Source organism: Pogona vitticeps, chromosome 13 (assembly GCF_051106095.1).
Source record: "Pogona vitticeps strain Pit_001003342236 chromosome 13, PviZW2.1, whole genome shotgun sequence".
Classification (NCBI taxonomy): Eukaryota; Metazoa; Chordata; class Lepidosauria; order Squamata; family Agamidae; genus Pogona; species Pogona vitticeps.
This window is the reverse complement of record NC_135795.1, coordinates 6,007,844-6,029,430: the sequence shown is the minus strand read 5'-3', so window position 1 is coordinate 6,029,430 and position 21,587 is coordinate 6,007,844. Positions and strand designations below refer to the sequence as shown.

At 44.8% G+C, this 21,587-nt stretch overlaps 1 protein-coding gene across 4 annotated transcripts in view; it reads left to right on the top strand.

Annotated features, from left to right (window-relative positions):
• ABCA3 (ATP binding cassette subfamily A member 3) overlaps window positions 1-21,587 on the top strand; it is a 65,085-nt gene that overhangs the window by 4,349 nt on the left and 39,149 nt on the right. The window contains exons 1-3 of one of the 4 annotated variants that reach the window (XM_072983022.2): window positions 5,897-5,977; window positions 17,212-17,298; window positions 21,091-21,361. In XM_072983022.2, coding sequence (XP_072839123.2) covers window positions 17,245-17,298; window positions 21,091-21,361 — 325 coding nt within the window. In that variant the 5' untranslated portion in view covers window positions 5,897-5,977; window positions 17,212-17,244. Of the gene's footprint in view, window positions 1-5,896; window positions 5,978-7,650; window positions 7,706-8,733; window positions 8,802-17,211; window positions 17,299-21,090; window positions 21,362-21,587 lie in introns of those variants that run through there. The other 3 variants (XM_072983023.2, XM_078381373.1, XM_072983021.2) reach the window with 3 other exon arrangements.

The window sequence follows — 21,587 nt, the reverse complement described above, 5'->3', positions numbered from 1 at the left end:
TAGGGGCGGGGTAATCTCAATGTGTCGTGTGTGCATGTGCATGAACATGCATTTCACATGTTAGAGAAGGAGAAACAATTGGGACTTTGAAATGTGCATGTGTGTGCACAACCATACCACACAACACATTGGGATTCCCCCTCCTCCTTCTTATTTGTAGGCTGAATACCTTGGTCAGCCCCGTTCTAAGCATATTCTTAGGGCATCAAGAAGGGAAGAAGGCACCACAGAGGTTTTTTTTCTGTGTTGGATTTACCATGGACAAATGGTGCACCTTCCTTAACACCCCACATCCATCCAAATCCATCTTTACCCTCCCTCCAGAACCCCAAGAAAATCACCTCTTTACCTAAAACAACTGAATCAGTAAAAACTGAAGAATATAAAGACTCACCTAGCAAGAAAACTCATGTTTTGAGGGAAATGATTAATCATCATCATCATCATCATCGTCATCATCATCATCGTCATCGCTTGGTGGGTTTTTTTCTACTTCTGTATTTTGGGAGGTTGGGTGGGGATGAGGATAAAGCGAGCTGCTAGTTTTTTTAGACCTATGTCCTCTGCACTATATGTGTGAGCCTAAGAAATAGCAGCCACTGTTGAAAATGCCCCCAAAGGGGTTTTAAGCTCTTGTTTCAGCTTTCCAGTTTACAGATTCTGACAAAATCTGTCTGCACTAACTGAAGTGTGAAAGCGCAAGATTGGGCTGGAAAAGGGTGTTTCGATTGTACATGTGGTTTTGCATACAGCACATGGCTCTTGTTTGCCACATGCCATACAGTTAAATTACCACATTTTCATGCATATAATGTCTGCATTACATGTCTTTTTCCAAGCCGTGGGACCTGCTGCATGTTATATTTGTAGGTGGCAGCATAATCTTTCCAGTGCTTAGGGCTTCTCAAGGTCTTAATCAGGCTCTGGACTTGGCTCTCGTTTTCCATTTGAACTTCTTACGAAGATCCAAAGCACATGGGACGGTGTTGATGGGGAAGCCCAGTGTGTTGTGGCTGGGTGTGCACACATGTAGACCGAAGCCTTGACTGTTTTTCCTTACAATGGGACAGCCCAGCTACCACCTATAGACCGACCTCCGTCTTTACCGGAACATCTACAGGAGAAAACACACACTCAAACCCTCCCATCCTGAAAAAGCTGAAACCCTTTACAGGCAGAAGAAAAAAAGGGGGTTTCAGCATTAAATAGGCTGGAACAAGTCAAATCTGTCACTAAAATATATTTTGCATTCACCCGCTTTATAAGTAGAGCAAATCCCATCATGTAGTTGCACTCTTAGTAAGTCACAGTTGGAGTAGACCCATTTGAATTAATGAAATACATGGAGGAGTTGATTAATTATATCCCCATTGATTCATGGGGTCTACTCGGATGCAATTTTACTGTGCTAAGCAGCAGGATTTGGGCCAATGTGTTGGAGTAATCTTTTTCAAAAAGAGTTTAAAATAGTCCTTGGATTGGGGGCCTTAATTTTATGGCATTCCATACATTTCTATGTAAATTATTCAGGTTAAACTTCCTGTCTTCCCTAGCATTCAGTCTGTTGGATATCATTAGGAAAAAAAAATTGGAATTCACAAACAGGGTATTTCTCTCTAGCGGTACCTATTTTTTTTAACAGCAAGATGTGGAGATAAGAAATAACAGACCTTATCAGTCTTGTTTTCCAACTTTGACTGAACTTGACTTTGACTTGAAGCTTTTCCCTCCCTTTCAATATGGTAATTTGGTGAACGGTAGTGAGCAGCAGAGGGTATTCTGTACAGACCATCTGGACTTCTGCCATGGGGGTTGTCAACGTTCAAGCTGCCCTTTTGCTATGAGAGAGAGAGAGAGAGAGAGAGAGATCTGTGTGGCCTCCTTGCCTTCTGTAATTCTACGGCTCTGACTATATATGTTTGTGGGGAAGAACTTGGAAAGGTTTTATTTTTGAGTACAGGTCCCAGAGTAGGGGGCGGGGGATTCTGCGATTTGTATTCATATAGACCTCCTTATACCGGTACACGAGGAGCTGATCTCTCCCAGATCAGATGATGTATCTATCTAGCCCATTATTATTTTCTCCTCTGACCAGCAGCAGCTGTGAAGTGGCTCAGGTGGACAATAATGTATTTCCCCTTCCCCTGATCTTTTTCATTGAAAATGTTAGGGAATATGCTCGGGACCCTGCACGTTTAAAATACCTGCCTGGCCTCGGAAGAATCGCCTTCCCCAGGTATGTAATCTTGTGACAAATCTCACCTGACTTGTCTTTGTATGCAGCTCTTTCCCTCCAAAGTCAACAGCTTTCCTATTTCTACTCACCCATAGGAGCCCCATAAGGGGCTCTTAGGGTTGAAGCCATTGGGACTTTCTGATCAGCAGGGATGATGGCATGATTATCAACCCTGTTAGGCGTCCCTGCTCCACCAGTCACAGTCCTCGCAGGAGCTGGGAAGGACATAATATTGCAAGCTATCCATTCTGTAATCCGAAGTTCCTGGAGAGTGGTTTGGCTTTGAATGGTCAACAGTAGCCGTTAACCGTGCAAAAGACCTGCTCCTGAATCGTTGATGTGGACCATTGCCTACAGTTTTGAATTCTCTGTAATGGGGAGAGAGACTTTGTGGACTGTTGTGAGGATAACTTGCTTTGCTGTATTGATCACTATGCTACTGCAGAGGTATCATTAGCAATTTTGGCCCTGGGGCAGCTGCCTGCAACCCACTGTATCCAGAGGCTCGGTCATGAACCCTCAAAGAGAAAGGGGAAGAGAATATAGAAGTCCCCTGAAAGAGAAACTCTATGGCCTTTTTTTTTTAAGGAAAAGGGGAAGTGAAGAGGATGACAAGTACGTGTTTTCGTAGCTTACTAGAAGATTCACTTGTAGATTGTGTTGCCCTCTAAATTTTGGTGCCCAGTGGCAAAGGTGTGGTTGTCCTGGATCTCCTTGACCAGAGTTGGAGGTCTGGAAGGACTGAGGGGTTTGACCAGAACTCAGAAAGTTACCTTCAAGTTGCAATTCATCCCTGTTACTCTTGACAACATTTGAAAGACAGGCTTGCTACAGTGTTACAAAGGCTAACTGCAAGCTGAAATCTAGTTGTAAATTTGCCACTGGGCCCAATGAATCAGTGGGGATTTTGGTGAATCAACTCCTCCCATAAGTTCCATTGATTCGTTGGGTCTGCTCTAGTTGCAACTTGCCACTGGATTTCAGTCTCAATGGTGGTATTACTTTTCTGTTTCGTGTGGGCGTCGGTATGCACTCCCATTGCAAAGTCAGAATATCTAAAAATGCTGATCGTAAATAGCTGGGAAACGTAACTTGTTTGTCCAGTAAAATAACGGAAACATTTATTATAATACTTTTGATGTGTAACTTTTGTTACTCCTCTATTAAAAAGTGGAAACGGTAACTTGATACAGGTGATTTTGTGTTTTGATACTTTGAAGATTGGGTTCAAGGTTGGTGGAACTGGGTTCTGTCTGTTCAGAAGACTCAAGAGGGCTTCAAGGACCTTTCTAAGATGCCTCGGTGCGGTTAGACTGTGGATGATGGATGATGAATGATGCAACCCCCATTGGAAGAGGGCAACATTCACCTTTTCAAGGAGTAAACAAGAAGTTCTTTGAATTGCTTAAGAGAGCAAACATATCAAACCGTGTGAAGGAGATGTTGAGCGAATAGTCAACATTTTAGCAGCTGGACAAGTGGGTTTCTAAGAGATGGTGATTCCTCCAGAAAATAGAAGAGCTATTGTCCGAAGAAAACCTGGCACTAAAAAGGTTTGAGTCACAATGGGGTGAGCTTTACCCTCCTGGGAGCTGTGATGATGCTTCTGGCCAGTGAATCGAGTCATCATTCTTCCTTCCTTTGGGCTCTGAAATGTCAAGTCTCTGCCAAGTATCCACAAACTGGGTTTAGTAATTTCTGAGAAAACCATTCTCCAGTGTACTGCCTGGCTTCAGAGACTTTGCTTCTGTTTGCCCTCGGGGCCGTGGGCAAATGCTCTCCCCAGATATATTTCCTTTTTTGCTATTTTTTTCTGGAGGTTACTTCAGGGCAAGATGTCGTGGTAGTGTGGTCAACAATGGTTTGGTGGCCTGGGAAAGGAAGCGTTGGTTCCTGCAATTCCAACGATGGGCTCCCCCTTCTGTTGTGGACACTGGCTCCTTGCTGTGGGTCACAGTGAAGGGGAAGGTGTTGTGGTTCCACAGGTTATGAGATCTGAATGTTTGCAGTAAAGGAAGATGCAAAAGGCAGAAGTGTCGAAGCCGCACTGAAATGAAAAGCTATGCAGGCGCAGTTTAGATATTATCTTCCAGGTAGTTCCAAAGCTGGGAATCAAAGGAGAGAAATATATTTTTCCACCATTAAATCCTTCTTTTCTTTAAAATGAAATTGAGGCAGTTTGGAGTGCTAAAAATTCAAGGGCTATGTTCCCCCGATGGTAATTTCTTTGGAGGATATTCCAGCAGTAGTGGGACGTGGTGGCGCCATGGGCTAAACTGCAGAAGCCTCTGTGCTGCAGGGTCAGAAGACCAGCAGTCGTAAGATCGAATCCACGTGACAGAGTGAGCACCCGTCGCTTGTCCCAGCTCCTGCCAACCTAGCAGTTCGAAAACATGTACATGCAAGTAGATAAATAGGCACCACCACGGTGGGAAGGTAAAACGGTGCTCCCTATATTAAGGGAGGTCAATATTAAGGTCTCAAGCCATTTCCTGCAGTGACCTATATATATATTCCTAGTGACATAGGAATTGCCATATTTTTCCATGTATAAGACACCCCCATGTATAAGATGCCCCCTACTTTTCTAATCCAAAACTAAGAAATCCAAGTGGGGCTTAGCAAGTGCAGGGGGAAAGGGATCAAAGCGCTGCAGGATCGCTTTGATCCCTGCTTTCCCCTGCACTTGTTTTTGTTCTCTTCTCAGCTTACTTCCATTTATTTATTTATTTATTTATTTATTTATTTATTTATTTATTTATTTATTTATTTATTTATTTATTTATTTATTTATTTATTTATTCCATGTATAAGACAACCCTCAATTTTTAGTCTAAAGATTTTAGACAAAAGTATAGTCTTATACACCGAAAAATATGGTACATATCCTTTTTCCTTATATATATTTTTGTCAAGGCACCAGGTCATGGGGGAGAGAAGTCCATGCTAGGACACAATGTGTCTAAATTTGAATCCTTGCTCTGCCGTAGTGCCACCTAGGGCTTAGGACCTTTAATGCCTTCAACGGTTTTGTTGTGAAGACAATATGGGGGCAAGGGGGACTGTGTGTGCCATCTTCCCCTTGGAGAAAAGGTGGAATATACAATACAGTACATGCAATACATTGTCGAAATATCCTGTTGGAGACTTAGATGCCCATCAAGTTCTTTTCAAGAATCCAGCCAGTTTGAAGGCTAAATCTCTGGGTAAGAAATGAATTGCTGGTGAAGGAGAAACAGCGACGAAAGAACAAGAAGTCAAACTTAATTATTGCTTGTTTGGCTGATCTCTTGCCTGTGCAAAGGTCTGGACTTGACTGACAGCTGTAAAAACACTGTGTTTGTGATCTCTGTCTGACCTTTCAGAAACGTTTGTAATTTCCACATAATACCTTCCGGCGGCTCAATGTGTTGCCTTCACTCCGTGTATTTTGTTCAGTATGGAATCTCTTCCGAAATTCGAAATGCGTTCCTTGTTGAAGTCTTAATGCGGAGGCAGGAACGCATGCACCTTTTCCAGGGAGACGGCCCCCGAGCAGCTCAAGTTGCTCATGTTGAACAACTCAAACAGCAACGGAAGCGTCTTCCGTGTCTAGTGGCAGAATTAAGTGGCAGCACTTCGTTCAGCTGTCGGCGAGGTAGCAAGCAGGTAGCCTCAAAGCACCTCACCTACTTCTCTGTGACGGAGCGGCTGCTTTAATCCCTTCTTCTGCTGTCAGAAGATTTCTCTGTTGCACGTCAGGTGGGTCCGATTATATCCTTCCTGCCGGTTCTTTCGGAAGCTCAGCTTGTGTGAGGGCGCGACTCTTGCGTGGAGGCATGCCGCCGAGAAACAGAGCGTTCAGGAGAACAATGTTTTTCATCCTTCCTTGATCTATTCACCATTTTCTTCTTCTGGGCACTCTTTGACAGATACTTGTATGTTTTATTTTATTGCATTTTTTTTTAAAAAATTGCTTACTATTTGGATGCTCAGTGATTACAGAAGCAACTCATCTGCTAGCCTAGGCCAGTGATGGTGAACCTTTTTGAGCCCGAGTGCCCAAACGGCAACACAAAATCAACTTATTTATTTCAAAGTGCCAACACTGCAATTAAAACCGGAATGCTGAGGTTTTAGTTTAGAAAAAAAACAATTGCTCCTACACTTCAAGAGTTAAATGCTTGCTGGTCCCCCCCCCTTTATGGGTGGTATTAACAAAGAAATACTTACCGGTCCTCCAATCCCCCACTGGGTTAGACCGGTAATGATCGCCACTGCACCCTTCTGATGGACCACCGCACCAGCAGATGGAAGTGCCAAAATCCGGGATCGGAGGATGGGTAAGTATTTCTCTATGGCAACTTATGGCTCGTGTGCCCACAGAGAGGGCTCTGTGTGCCAGCTGTGGCACGCGTGCCATAGGTTCGCCATCACTGGCCTAAGCCATGCTTGTTTTAATGACCTTATCGTGATGGGAACAGTTGACCAACCAAATCAGCATGCAAACCAAGACAACACGTTTTCTCGGTGGTGGCCCCAAAGCTATAGAATATATTGCCTTCGATGTCTGCCAGGCTCCTTCCCTTTTGACCTCCAGGAACCCTGTGAAGGCAGAGCTTCTCAATGAGGCCTTGGGGAGCATCCTGGTCCTGTAATATGTTTTAATTGGAGCGTTGTTTGCCATTGCCTGGGTGTTCTTTCCATTGGTTTTTAAAGAATTATTATTCATGGGTTTGAGTTGTGGAAGAGTGACTCTTGTTGTTGCTAGCTGCCCAGATTTAGTGCTCTGTTGCTAGATGGGCAGGATGCAAATCAAATGAAACAAACGAACCGATATTTCAAATGTGAGAGAAGCTACTTTATCCCCACCAAAACACCTGCGGATGAAGTTCCCAATACCTGTCGTAGGTGTGCAGCTTGATGCTAAACCCCAGATGACCCAGCTGTTATGCCTTCCTCAGAGTAAGGGGAGGTGGCTGATTTCCTAGCCTCTAGATCAGGGGTCTCAAACTGTGGCCCTCCAGCTGTTCTTAGCCTACAGCTCCCAGAAGCCTTCAGCACCACCTCTGCTGGCCAGGATTTCTGGGAGTTGAAGTCCAAGAACATTTGGAGGGCCACAGTTTGAGACCCCTGCTCTAGATCTTCCTGGAATGACCCATCCAAAAAATAAAAAAAATTAAATATAAAAAAAAGGGAAAGGTGGCAGCTTTCAAAGGCCACCACTGGCCTCCCCCCCCTCCCCGTGTTCTTTTGGAACTTGCTCATGGCTTGTGCAATAAGACAAGTGCTGGACTTGTATGCGTCAAGAGCTAGGCGTGCACCTGGCCAAGAAACCATCTGGGTTGTTTTTTGTTTGTGTGTGAGTTGGTTCTCAAATAATACGGCAACCTACATGCTTATAGCAGCCTTTGGACCTCTGGCTGCTGCATCTGCATCTCGGCAGTGCTGAGAGAGCTCAACTGGCAAGGGGACAGACAGCACAAAAAGGTGAGCCTTGTGGCACAGAGGTTAGATTGCAGTACTGCAGTCAAAGCTCCGCTCACCATCTGCGTTTGATTCCAGTGGGCTCAGGTCGCCGGCTCAAGGTTCACTCAACCTTCCATCCTTCCGAGGTCGGTAAATTAAGTACCCAGCTTGCTGGTTGGGTGGGGGGGAGAGGGCAATGTGAAGCCTGCATCATTAAGTTGTAAACCACCCAGGGTAAGTGCTTTGCTTTGTTTTTGCTTTGAAATGCATTCTGCCAGCAGCCAGGCCTCTGCAATCCATGCGTGTCTCATTTGCATTGGGGTCTCTCCCTGCAGTACTGGCAGTGGTGGCGGAGGTGGGGGAACAACTGGGCGGTTTGAGCCATAGGACTTTTGCTGAAAAGAAGAGTGGGCAACCTGTGTGGGAGCCAGTGTGACACAGTGGAGAGAATGCTGGACTAGCATTCGGGAGACCCGAGTTCAAATCCCCACTCCGACATGGAAACACCATGGGGTGAGGTAGGGGCGTCGTGACACTGATAAAGCCACTGCTTAAATATTTCACATCCCTTGAAAAACTTGTTAGGGTTGCCATAAGTGCAAAACAATTTGGTGGTGCATAACAAAGAAAGCTAATGGTGACTCTCAAGAAAGCCTTCAGTTCACCTTCCAGGTAGAAGTGGCTTCCCCCCCCCCCCCCAATTCCTGGGCAGCCTGCTGGTTCTGGAAGGGAGGAGAGAGAGGGATCTGGGATTCTAAGCGAGGACTCTGCACGATGCAACATTTCTCTCACTTCTGATATAATGCTTCCAGCTTCAGCTACGGAGATAGGTTGGCAAGAGAGTAGGAAAACCCAGTGTTTGCCTACTCTTTGAGACATATTGGGGGCAGGAGGCCTGGAGGAGGGTGTTGCCGATGTGGTTTCTTGATGCCCTCTGCCTACTGGTGTCGGTGGAGAGGAGAAGATCACAGACCACGAGCCTTCTGTTGCTGAGACCAGCATTTTTAACCCTTCTCCGTCATACCTGCTCCACTGACTCACCTATCAAGCAGGAACGTCCTGGACCTTCCAATCCATACTGTGCATTTTGGGAATTGGTGCAACATCATCCTTTAAGGTTTGTGGCAGGCATGGAAAAGCTGTGGTGTTCTAGACCAGCGGTTCTGACACTGGCGTCCTCAGATGTTCTTGGACTGCAACTCCCAGATGTTCTGGCCAGCACAGCAAGCAGTGAAGGGTTCTGGGATTTGCAGTCCAAGAACATCTGGGGACCCCAGAGGGAGACCCACTGATGATGTTGGACTGTGCTATCCACCATGAGCCCCAGTCAGAATCGTCAGTGGTTGGGAATGCTAAGAACTGTGATTCTACAACATCTGGAGAGCTGGTCCATGTGTATTAACTTACTCCATGCTTTCTCTTTCAACTGCTCCTTGCAGGGGTCAGTCTGCGGTAACTTCTGTTTCTGTGGGAAGTTGCTGGGAGCGGTAGTCTAAAAAGCGTAACTTTTCCAAGTCATGGAAATGCGTAGTTAGAATAAGAATTGTGTTTTGATCTTTTATGTAATTGTGAAACAGCACAGATCATTAGAGTGTCACGCTTTGCCCGCCTCTGTTTAAATGATATCAAATTGAGACAGGTTTGTAGCACGGAGCGATGCATAGCAGTACTGCTTACTAGGGCGATTCTTTTCTCCATCTTTGCCAGGCCCTTGCGGTTTTTGTGAAGGCGTAATAGTATCCCTTGCCTGTCCCTCTTCTCTCTGCCGCCTGAAGTACCCACCTGTTGTACCCCTTGGGGTGGCAAAGGTCTGGGGCGGGTCGCCTCCTCCTCTTCCTCCTCTCGCCAGCCCTGTCTGAGAGGCAGCTTTCCTGCCCTTTTTCATCGATCGGTTGGTTTCCTTCGATGCTCGAAGAGCAGATGCCTCCGGTAGTTTGAGGCTAAAGGCAGGATTATAGGGTGGTTTTGTGGTGGGTTTGTTGGCTTTCATGTGGTGGGTTTGTTGGGTTTTTTTTTTGATGAGGGAAAAATTGCCATTAAGCATCTTGTCAGTTTGCGGTACCATTTGAATTAATAAAGAGGAATTGATTTCTGTGATGTGTTAAGACAGGCTGTTAGTACTTTGATGTTAGCAGCGCGAAGCTGGGGTTGCTTTGTTTTAGAAAGCATTTGGCTGCTTGCCTCATTTTGTGCTATTTTATTCACTGGAGGCTTTTAAACAGGAGTCGAGGAGCGTTCCCTTGCCAACGTGGTGTTCAGACTAACTGGACAACCAGCATAAGTGCTGTTAGCTTAGTGGTTTAGGTCCCTGGCTTCAGAGCCAAAATTTGAGAAGTTGATTCCCTCCGGGGTCTCCTTGGTAGCGCGCTGGGCTTCATGATCCATAAGAGTCCGTCTCTGAGATGATGACGACGTCAATGACGATGGCAATGATGAATATCGCCCACATCTCATTCCTTCAAAATGGACATTAAAATGTAAGATTCTTCAATGAAACCCTGTTGCTTAGCATAATTAGGAGGCCCATTGAATCGGCTGAACTTTATGGGGAAACTTATTGGCCTATTCTAGTTGCAACCTACTATCCTAAATAACAGGATTTCAGCCCTCGTCTCTTGCCTACTCTTGGATATTGTTGGGGCTATCCTTTATGTAGGTGCAGAAGCACTAATGATGATGATGTTGTCTTGTGTCTGAAGAATCTTCCATCTTTCTCAGTCAATCAGTTATACTCTTTCCTATACTTATTTTCCCACCAAGTTTTAACTTGTATGATCGGCTGTAACAATCTGAATGTTTTCATTTCTTGTTACCAAATTAAAACATTCTAGAATATCTTTTTTTGCATTTTAATTTTGCTTTGGTATCTCTTAGTGGGTCACCCTCTTGATCCAATAAACTTTTCACGTCTTGAAATGAATTCGCATTTCAAATACTTCTTGTCTTTTTTTTTTCAAACCAGCCTGTGTTAAGACCCCTTCTACAACTTGGATCAAAAAATGCATTGCACGTGCATTTTCATAAGCATTTGCAAAGCTACTCTTTTGTTTTGGGTGCATGGCTATGATATGACTCTTAATTCACATAAAATGCCAAAGTACTTTTTGTTGACGAGCCCTCTATGTTCATTCTGGATATTTAACTTCCATACTGGGGCCGCTTGTTTTTTTTATTTATCATTTCTTAATATTCATTTCCAAAACATGTTATTTACTTTACTTTTAAAGTAACCCTTGGAGAGCATTCATTGTTTAAAACAATCTGTTCTCGTTGGCAAACTCCGGGAATGTCTAGATCCGTTCCAGGGACAAATGAAGTCATGAGAATTGAAGCTGTAGGCCCTTGGGTTTGGAACATGAGAGTTCAGTGAAGTGGGTCTCCTCTGATGTTTTTGGGGATCGGAACCTCTGCTTGGGCAACTGGGCCACTTTCTGATCCCGTGAAGGGCTGCTCTGTATGTTTTCTCTTTGAAGTTCTAGATTCTTAAGTGTTGATTTACACAGGAGGGTTTGGAATGTTTTCTGAGAAAAACATCAGAATGTCCCCACCAGTGTGTTGAAATCAGACTCTTATGTCAAGGGGAAAAAAAATCTCTTTTTCTTTTTACCCAAGTTCTTGCAGGAGGGTAATGTGACTAACGTAATTTTTTGTTCAGGTAAATACCAGAGACAATTTTTTTTTATATACCTGCAAACCACTGCACCACAAGTTCAATTGAGCAATAAGGATGTTGAAACGGTCCCCTTGCAAGGCGAAGATATTTGTTGTTTCATGAGAGAGAGTCAGTCTCTGGGAAATTGGTGGAAGACGTTCTTTTCTCCTTGTGAGGCGCTTTTGAGGGGCCTTGAACGAGACCACTTGGCTGTCAGTCCCTGAGGCGTTTCTGTGGCCAGCTTGCCAGACGGAGTGCTGGGTTTCGAAGCACTGGCTTGGGCTCCCTTCCCAAGAGTTCTTCCCGAAATCTGGGACTGGAGGACAGGTAAATATTTCTCGATGGCAACTTACGGCTCGCGTGCCCACAGAGAGGGCTCTGCGTGCCAGCTGTTGGCATGCATGCCGTACGTTCGGCCTCACTGGTCTAGACCAACGTTTCCCGACCTTTTTTTTTTTGAGTCACAACCGCTTTGTATAATAGCCAAGTAACCTGTGGCTCCCACAGCACATTTCTGCCACCCTTGTGGGTTATGTTTTATCAAAAACAGTAGGACTGACTTCTGGCTTCTAGTAGCCCAATCCTGCACCGGATTGGGCTACTGTTCGGCAAGGCTCTGAGGCCACGCTTTCCTTGGATGTCGCTAATCCTCCTCCAGCTCCCGGGGACTTGCTTCTGAGGAAATTAGTTGGGGTGCAGGGCTTGAGATTCTGCAACACCGTGGAATAGAGAGGAGGGTGTGTGTTGTGTGTGGGCCCACTTTGACTACACGTCTCTGCACAATTCAGGATTTCCAGTTTTCCTGAATTCCTTGGCTATCAAGGAGCGAGAAAGAAAGACACGCACGTACTCATCCGCACGGATCTTAACTTTGCACTCCGGATTTTAGGCAACCCTGATCTAAAGCAGGTGTTAGGAAACCGGAAGTGAGCAGGATTGGAAGGGGTTGTAGGGCAGGGAGAGCCGCTTGCTCCAGAAGCAGCAACGCCAACACCAAAGCCGGCCAGCAGCCCAGGGATCAGGGTTAGAGTTTCCACCTTCCATGAAAAGAAGCAAGAGAGGGGACGGTGAAGACGAAGGTTCACGTGCTCTGATGCCTTCATCTCCTGGCTGGGAATAATAAACAGCATTGAATTCAGTGGATCATGATCCTAAGTTGGCTTGTATAGGCATCAGTTGTAAATGACTGTAACTAAAAAGCCCTGGAAGAGGGCTTTGAGGATGCTCTGGATCTCCAGAAAAATGAACAAATGGGTCATTGAACAAATCAAGTCTGGATTTTCTGCGGAAGCAAAAATGCGGAAACTGAGGCTGCCTTCCTTTGGGCACATCCCCTGAAGACAAGACTAGAGATGGGCACGAAGCTTGGTTCGGAGGTTCGTGCTGGTTCGTACACTGGGCACTGCAAGTGTTGCAGATTCTGCTCCCCCCTCATCCCTGGTCAATGACCCACTTACCAGTCGGAGCACACACTTCCTTCTCCTCTTCCAGCGGTTCGACCAGTCCCTGGCAGGAGCATGGGTTTATCTGTCCTGCCTCCTCGTCTGAGTGGGGGATCAACCAAGGAGAGAGGACTGCTGGAGATTGGTTGAATAGCCAAAGAGGAGGAGGAGGAGGAGGAGGAGAGAAGCACACACCAGCTGTTGGGTATCCAGCCGGGCAGGTGGGGGAAGGGAGCGTGTGGCACCTCTGGTGCTATGCATACAAACCAGCACAAACCTCCAAAATGAGAATGGTGCCCATCTCCAGACAAGACTCACTGCAAGGAAAAATGGAAGGCAGCAGGAAAAGAGGAAGACTGAGTATGAGATGGACGGACTCTAAAGGAAGCCACGGCCTTTAGTTTTCAAGAGCTGAGCAGGACTATGGAAGACACCACATTTCGGAGATCACTTGTTCATAGAATCTCCATAAGCCAGAGGCAACTTGCCAGCACGTAGCAGTGACGTTTTGCATTAGCTAGCTCTCATCTGAATCCAGGGTTGAACTCTGCCCTCACTGCCAGCTATGTGTGCCTGGGTAGGAAACTGTTGATCAGATGGACAACAAGGGAGCACAACTCAAGGACTGTGTTGCTGGTGACTCTGATGTTAGTTTGATTTTGAAAGAATGATACACACACATGTTCCTGTGTTTCTTCCATCGAATTACTGCCGTACTGTGATACGGGCCGTTCCGACATTATTTTTTTAAAGAAATGGCCAGAAGAAGAAAGAATTCAAGAAACATGCAGGGTGAAAATCCACTAGACATTTTTCAACTCACAACTGGCATCTGTCCCCAGCTGAAATGGCCAGTGGTCAAGGATGATAGAGGAGATGTAGTCCATCAACTCCCCCACTCTGATGTACCAAAATCAAAAACTGCCGAGCACCTTCAAGTCAGAAACATCTCTGCATGGAAGAATAAGCACCGTTCTGAGATGCAAATGGTTTTAAATCTTCTTTTTAATTTAATGTCTTCTGTGTTTTTAGCCCTGGCTCAGGAATGATGGGAACAGGTCATGCCTTACCCTTGAAATGTGCGAGCCTTCAGGGTGCCTTAATGAGTAAGTGCCAGTGATTGCTATTGTTCACACTCTGAAGGTAAAGCCAGCTATGATGACCAAATGTTCTTTCTGAAGAGGAACAAGATGGCCCAATTTATGTCTGCTGTCAGCTCTCGTTCTGCAGAGGCATAAATTTGCTGCCTGGTGTCTTTCAGCGCTCCTTCGACTCTAAATGGTACTGCAGATGACTAAACTATGGATTCGCTTCCCCTCTTTGCCAGTTTGTTTCTGATCCGTTTTTCTGCCCTTCTGCATCTGTTTCAGGATGGGCAGGTGGGCAAAACAGCCAGGAGACAGGGATGGCTGCAGCAGGTTTAGGCGACACTCCGGAAGTAACAGAAATGAATCTGGATTTTGTGCCTGCAAAGTATTCTGGAGTCTGATAATGGAATCAGATCCATTTTGCTTAGTGCTGTCTGTCCTGACCAGTGGGGGCTCTTCCAGATTACAAACAGGGTTGTCGTCGTCGAAATGTTGAGGTCGAACATGGGACCTTTTGCATGGAAAGCAGATGACCTTCCATGGAGAGTTGTGGTTCTCTCTCCCCACCCCATCCCAAAGAAATAAACAGCTTATGTTTTTATCCATGTCTCCTACTGTACATTTTGAATTTATTTGTATCCATCTTCTCGGTCTGTCTGTGCCATGGTTTAAATGGATATTGCATTTATAAATGGATATTACAGTTAAATGGATATTACATTTATAATCCCATGCATGTTCAGTCAGAAATAAGCCCCAGAGTATTCAGGGCAACTTCCTCCTAGGAAAGTGTAGTTGGGGAATACCCATTTAAACACAGTTGATAAGAAACTATCAGGCATCATGGTTTGAGATCATATTGTTAAATTAGTTCCTTTTTATTTTATTTTATTTTATTTACCGTATTTTTCGCACCATAAGATGCACTTTCCCCCCACAAAACGGGGGTGGTGGTGGTGGAAAGTCTGTGCGTCTTATGGAGCGAAGAAAACAGATTATATTTTCCTATTTTCTTCTCCTAAAAAATTGGTGCGTCTTATGGAAAGGTGCGTCTTATGGAGCGAAAAATACGGTATATGCCGCCCACACTACCCAAAGGTCTCTGGGCGGCTTACAACATTTAAAATACAATAAAAAGTCAAAACAGTTAAAATGCAATTAAAATATAAACTCTAAAAATTGCCATCGGACCCACAGCTGATATTATTTCAATTAAAAGCCTTCTGGAACAGGAAGGTTTTGACCTGGCGCCGAAATGTCATCAGCGTTGGCGCCAGACAAATCTCAGTTGGGAGGGCATTCCATAGTCTGGGGGCAGCTGCCGAAAAGGCCCTTTATCTACAAGCCGTCCCTCTTACCTCCCAGGCTACCCCAGTTCAGCATTGCTGGCTGTATAATTCTGGGAGTTGTAGTCCAAAAAAGGAACTTTTCCAATCTATGGTAATATGCCTTCAGGAATACAGGTAAAGATAATGCTTTTTCGTCTCTTGTGGCAAATGGATTTATAGCTGCTCCCTGTTTTGGAGAAGTGGTTTGGTATCCATCTGTAGTTGCCTCAGGACCTCAAGTTTGGTTGTGCAAAGCTGTGGCTGACTGACAAAGAGTCACATAGATGATCAAGCTATTTGAAACAATAAGGCATGTACTGTGGTGCCTCGCTTGATGAGGATAATCCGTTCCAGCAAAATCGTTGTAGAATGAAATCGTCGTCAGGCGAAAGTAAAAATCCCATTGAAATGCACTGAAAACCGGTTCAATGCATTCCAATGGGCAAAGATCCTCCATAGGGTGGCCATTTTCTGGTGCCTGTAAAGCGAGGAAACCGTCCTAAAACACAGTGGGGAACCATTTTACACAGCGGGCGGCCATTTTGAAAGCCTGACGATCAGCTGTAAAGATTGTCGTGAAGCGAAAAATCAGTTCTCGAAGCAGGGAACCGATCATCGTGAAGCGGTTTTTCCCTATTAAAACCTCGTTTTGCGATCGCAAAAGTGATCGCAAAAACTTCATCATTAAGCGATTTCCTCGTCTAACGAGGTAATCATCAAGCGGGGTACCACTGTATTATGAACTATTCAGAATCCACAAGTATTTTTCTGTGTGGTTGTGTGCTTGTACAATGCAGAGAGAGAGAGAGAGAGATTCCTCTATTGATATTTAGCTTAAATAGTAGTTATGGTACTCATTGATGTTTAGAGTGCTATAAAGGCCTTCTAGTGTTGGAAAATATATGTGGTATGCTTTGATGCTGATAAGAAATGTAGCTCTGGGCTAAATATCTGTGAAAATTCTCAGTCATCCAGGTGAGATTCTCTGGAAGTTGAGTCATGGCAACTGGACTTCTTTCTTATTAGGTTGAAATGTTTAGCTACTCATCCAAATCGCTTATTCAGTCAATCTACAAACCAGGGCTCAGTTCCCTACAACAGCTTGACGGTCTGCAAACCTTACAATGGAGGGAACAAAGCTAAATGCTTCCCTCTATAACCACATTAACGGTGCTAGGTTAAAGAACATCTGAAATGTGTAGACCAGTTCGAATGTATAAAACCTATTTTTCTCATCTTGGAAGTAGTCCATCTCTCATTGCACACTGTACGTTCCTGGGCGCTTCCTCTTGGCTTTTCCTTGTCTTCCCTAAGTTCTAGTCCCGATGTAGTCAAATCAATGAGCAGCACACTTCAAAGGCTTCAGAAACAGAGAACAGCAATAGAAGGGGGAAAAGGAAATAATCCCCTCTGACCCTTCAGCAGCAGAGAGATAAGCCTGCTTAGTGGTCCTCACAATCCTAACACATTTGTGGGGTTTGGGGCCAAAACCTGAATAAGACCACTCTGACCTTCCCCTGTTCATTATCCTAATACAACTTTCTCATTTGCATTATTGTTGTTGATGAGTGTCCTTTTAATATATATGCACATTTTGGTACATATGTACCTAATTCCATGTTGTTACTTATGTACCATGCAGTTGCCCACAATTACCCCGTTTCCCCGAAAATAAGACAGGGTCTTATATTAATTTCTTTGCTCCAAAAAACGCAGTAGGGCTTATTTTCAGGGGATGTTTTTTTCATGGACAACCATCTACATTTATTCAAATACAGTCATATCATCTTCTGATTGCTGTACAATCAGGCCTGGGTTTCACTTAACTGGAGCTTATTTTTGGGGGTAGGGCTTCTATTACGAGCATCCTGAATAATCCTACTAGGGCTTATTTTCAGGTTAGGTCTTATTTTCGGGGAAACAGAGTAGGAGTGAACTTGGGACCTTCCTTAAATCGCCTGGCTGTGTGCTTGTTTGATACATTTTAATTGACACCTGAAATCATTGCTTCCTACAGAGCTGTAGAAGGTTGTGCCCTCTCAAGTGAAAGATGGCTGTGCTTCGACAATTTGGATTTCTTCTCTGGAAGAACTACATCTTGCAGGTGAGTTGTTTGTTGTGATGTTATATCCATTAGTTTTATCTGTGTTCTGTCTTTCTCCCAGTACACACGGCTGAATAAATATTTATAGGATGGCATGCAGAGGTTATAAATGAAGACATCAAAGGTGTCATCCCCTACGTTTCCTTCTCTGCTCACTGCCCTGACTCAGGCTTATGTGAATCATAGCCAGGCAAGTCCTGTATCTGTCCACCCCTGAAATGAATTAATAAGTTTCCATTTGATTCTGGTAAGGTTGAAAGGGAGATGAAAAACAGAGACGTTAAGAGCAGCAGACTTCGGTCTGTTTATGACAGCTTCACCGTGACTGCTTCTCTGAAAGCATGTGTTCTGGAATCGTCACGATCCTCTTGTTTGTGAGTTATTTTCTTTCTAGTTGGGAATGACACGATCCTTTTGCTTCTGGTATAACTGCTGAAATAGTGGTGCACTCGTTACTTCGCTTCCGACCTCAGGATTCAGGCTATGGAGTTTACACGGGGGCAGAAGGAACTGACCCTAAATTAACATTATTGTTATGCCCATCGGTTAGAGACACAAGAAGAAAACATAGCAACAGAACATGTCGTATTTACAACCGAATCAAATTAAACTGAAATTCGGATTTTAATGGAGTGTTAATTCCTAACCTAGTCAATGCGATAATCTAATCATCGGTTTCCTTATTGCACACACTGCTGCACAAAATTTTGTGACCTTGGCTGTAATTCCACTGGAGGAGTCAGGAGGAGAGAAGTATACAAGTTTTCAAGTCCACCTGGATAATATTTTCCAATTTTGACCAGATAGGCGGGGTATAAATACAATAAGTAAGTAAGTAAGTAAGTAAGTAAGTAAGTAAGTAAGTAAGTAAGTAAGTAAGTAAGTAAGTAAGTAAGTAAGTAAGTAAGTAAGTAAGTAAATAAATAAATAAATAAATAAATAAATAAATAAATAAATTGTGGAAATGAGTAGATCTTTATACAATGCACAGTACATCAAGACATGCCACACAGGTTCACCCATACCAGATGGGCAGGGGCAGAAACATTGGCGCTAAGGGATGTGCAGGTATCTTCCCTCTGAAAAAGGATGATGGCAGACCATTGAAACCGGACAGTCAGTCCTCAGACAAAGACCTTCCTCTTCAGGCAGGTTTTTAAGCAGTAAGTCATCTCAGGAATCCTGGTTTTTCAACTTACAGCTTTTTAAATGGCTTTGGATTGTTTTTAAACCTGATTTTCAAAATCCGAATATATGCTTAGAGTTTTTTAAAAAAAATATGGCATTTATATAGTGTTTTTAAAACCTGTTGTGCGCCGTACTTGGGTCCCCTTAGGCGGGAAAAGGGGGCATAGAAAAGAGTTAAATAAAATAAATAAATAAGAAATAAATAGGGTTTCTTGGGTTTTAGAAAGCCGAGAGTTAACAGGACTGGAGGAGATAAGTTCCAAGACAAGACTCTTCCTTCCCCTGTTCTTGCCCACCTTGAAGGTTGGTCTTCTATTAAAATGAGAGTTGCTAATCCAAGAGGATTAAGGTTTTTGCTTCAGACAGAGACTGATTATTTGAAGCCAAGCTCTTGTTTCAAGCGGGACCGCTCCAGCTTCTATTCTGAGCAGGGCATTAGCGAGACAGCACGGGACGTCAGAAACAGTTGGCAGCAATTCAGCCTCCACTGCCTCAAGGGGGTGGAAGTCTTGACATAAACATAGTCCTGCACCGTGCATTAGTTGGGCGGGCTCCTTGTCTTGGAAAACTTTCAGTACATATGGCAAGTACAAGCAAGAGCCCCTTTTCGAGAGAAAGAACCTCAGAATGACAGGAACAGTTCTCACATCGACACGGGTAACACGGCCTCTCCACTGCCCCATCCTCTGAAAGTGGAAGAAGGAATTTAGTTACTTTAGCCTGTCTGCTATTTCAGTCGCCAACACAAGTGGAACTAGCAATGATAACAACAACAGCAGCAACAAGAACCATGTGCTGGCCCATTCCATGCCGATTTACGCCGAAGAATTGATATCTTTGAATTGTGGTGCTGGAGGAGACTCTTGAGCGTCCCCTGGACTGCAAGGAGAACAAACCTATCAGTTCTAAAGGAAATCAACCCTGAGTGCTCACTGGAAGGACAGATCCTGAAGCTGAGGCTCCAATACTTTGGCCATATCATGAGAAGAGAAGACTCCTTGGAAAAGACCCTGATGTTGGGAAAGTGCGAAGGCAAGAGGAGAAGGGGATGACAGAGGATGAGATGGATGGACAGTGTCACTGAAGCAACCAACATGAATCTGACCCAACTCCGGGAGGCCGTGGAAGATAGGAGGGCCTGGTGTGCTCTGGTCCATGGGGTCACGAAGAGTCGCACACGACTAAACGACTAAACGAGGTAGAACCGCTGTTCTCAGCAAGGGTCATACAGCCCCCCCCCGGGGGGGTCAGTCCTGGGCCCTTTGAAAGGTGCCCAAGGCTGGAAACAAACCACCTTATAAGGTTCCTTGTGTGACTTAATGGAATCCTGATTTGGCCTATATTTCTTTCATATTGTGTTTATGATTGTGGCCCAAGGATGGTTGAGCATGGCTGCTCTCAAGGCGATTTATCAGGGATGGGGCCGGCAAACACAGAGGGGGAGGGAGCTTATGGCTTCCTTTCATTTGATGCCCGTGGGGTTGTCTTTACACCAACAACCCTTTCTCCTGGGGATTTCTCCGTTCCTAAGTCCTGTTCGAGAGGCAGAGCAGAAGGAAACTGTGCGATTCCCTTGCGTGACTTCATCCTAAGGAAATGACTACTAAAATAATTCTGAACTGAAGCAACTTGTTCCTAAGGCATATTTAATTAATTTCTGCCTCATCCAAGGCACTACTCTAATAGATGCAAGACGTTCAGTCCACGAGTGTGTCTTTGTTTTTCTTCTGTTAACCAGAAACAGCAATGTTTCTGCAGAACAAGCCTACGTTGGGGCCATTGACTTATCCAATTAGCCCAAATCAAGATGAATCACTCACTGCTCATCTATCTCTCGTTGCACCAGTCAGACATAAATGGATCGGCTCTTATAAATCAAAGGGACACATCACCATGTCAAAATGATGTCGCTGCTGGTGGCTAATTAAATGCTTTAGTTGCACAACACAGAAGTGTCAGTAATTTTACACATAATGCTGTCTGGGACAGGAATAATAGAGCGCGCTCTCATTCTGTATCAGTATTGACTGTTCTGAGTGGTCTCGGTGTTCCAAAGGGTCTCAGGTCTGCCGCTGGAAGACCCTTTTAACTGAAAGACGCCCGGGATTAAAACTGGAGAAGGAGGAATGTATTTTTGGGCTGGGTGGTCTCTGGGCAGATCACAGAAAAGTGTAGCGATACTGTGTCAGAAAACGCTTCGTACAGTAGGACCCCTGTATCCACAAGTGATCGGTCCAAAGACCCCCCGTGGATGCTGAAGAACTCGGATTATAGAGAACGCTATTGTAATAGCATAGCATTGGCTACTTCTGGAAACTTCATCATTAAAATATATATGGAGGGATTTTTCTTTTCACTTTTTAATGTTTTCAGACCATGGATAAGTGAATCAGTGGATAATGATCCTGCAGATAAGGGGGGCCTACTGTATATTTTACATTAGAAAACACTGGAGAATACGATATATATATGCATAAAAGGGATTAAGTTGCCTGCTGCCAGAAATATTGCCGGGTCGCTCCCTATCGAGCCTCTTTTGATTGTATGGTGGAGTCACTTAAACTTGCCCATTGATGAAGTCATCGTCCCTGCTTTCTTCTGCAGAAGCGTCAGATTTTGGTGACAGTCATTGAGATCTGCCTGCCGCTGCTGTTTGCTGCGATCCTCATTGCCCTCCGACAGCGTGTGCACTCCGTCAGCCACCCTAATGCCACCATCTACCAAACCGAGGATGTGGACGAGCTGCCTTTGTTCTTCCAGCACTGGCACCCTCGTCCATGGGAGCTGGCCTACGTCCCGTCGAACAACACCGCGGTGGAGACGGTGGTCGAGGGAGTGATTGAGACCTTGCGGATCGGCCGTGTCAATATCAAAGGTCAGCTTGTTCAGTGGGGTGGTTTTCGGCGCAGGGCAGTGCTCCAGGTTTTGGACTACATGCCCCATAATCCACCCACCACCACCACCACCTGGTCAGCATGGCCAGGGGCTGGGGATTCCGGGACCTATCATCCGAAAATGGAATTCGTCCAAGCTCTGATCACTTGCATGCACATTTTTCCTTCAGTCTGCAGAGATGACCTCATTCAAGAGGTAACCATCTC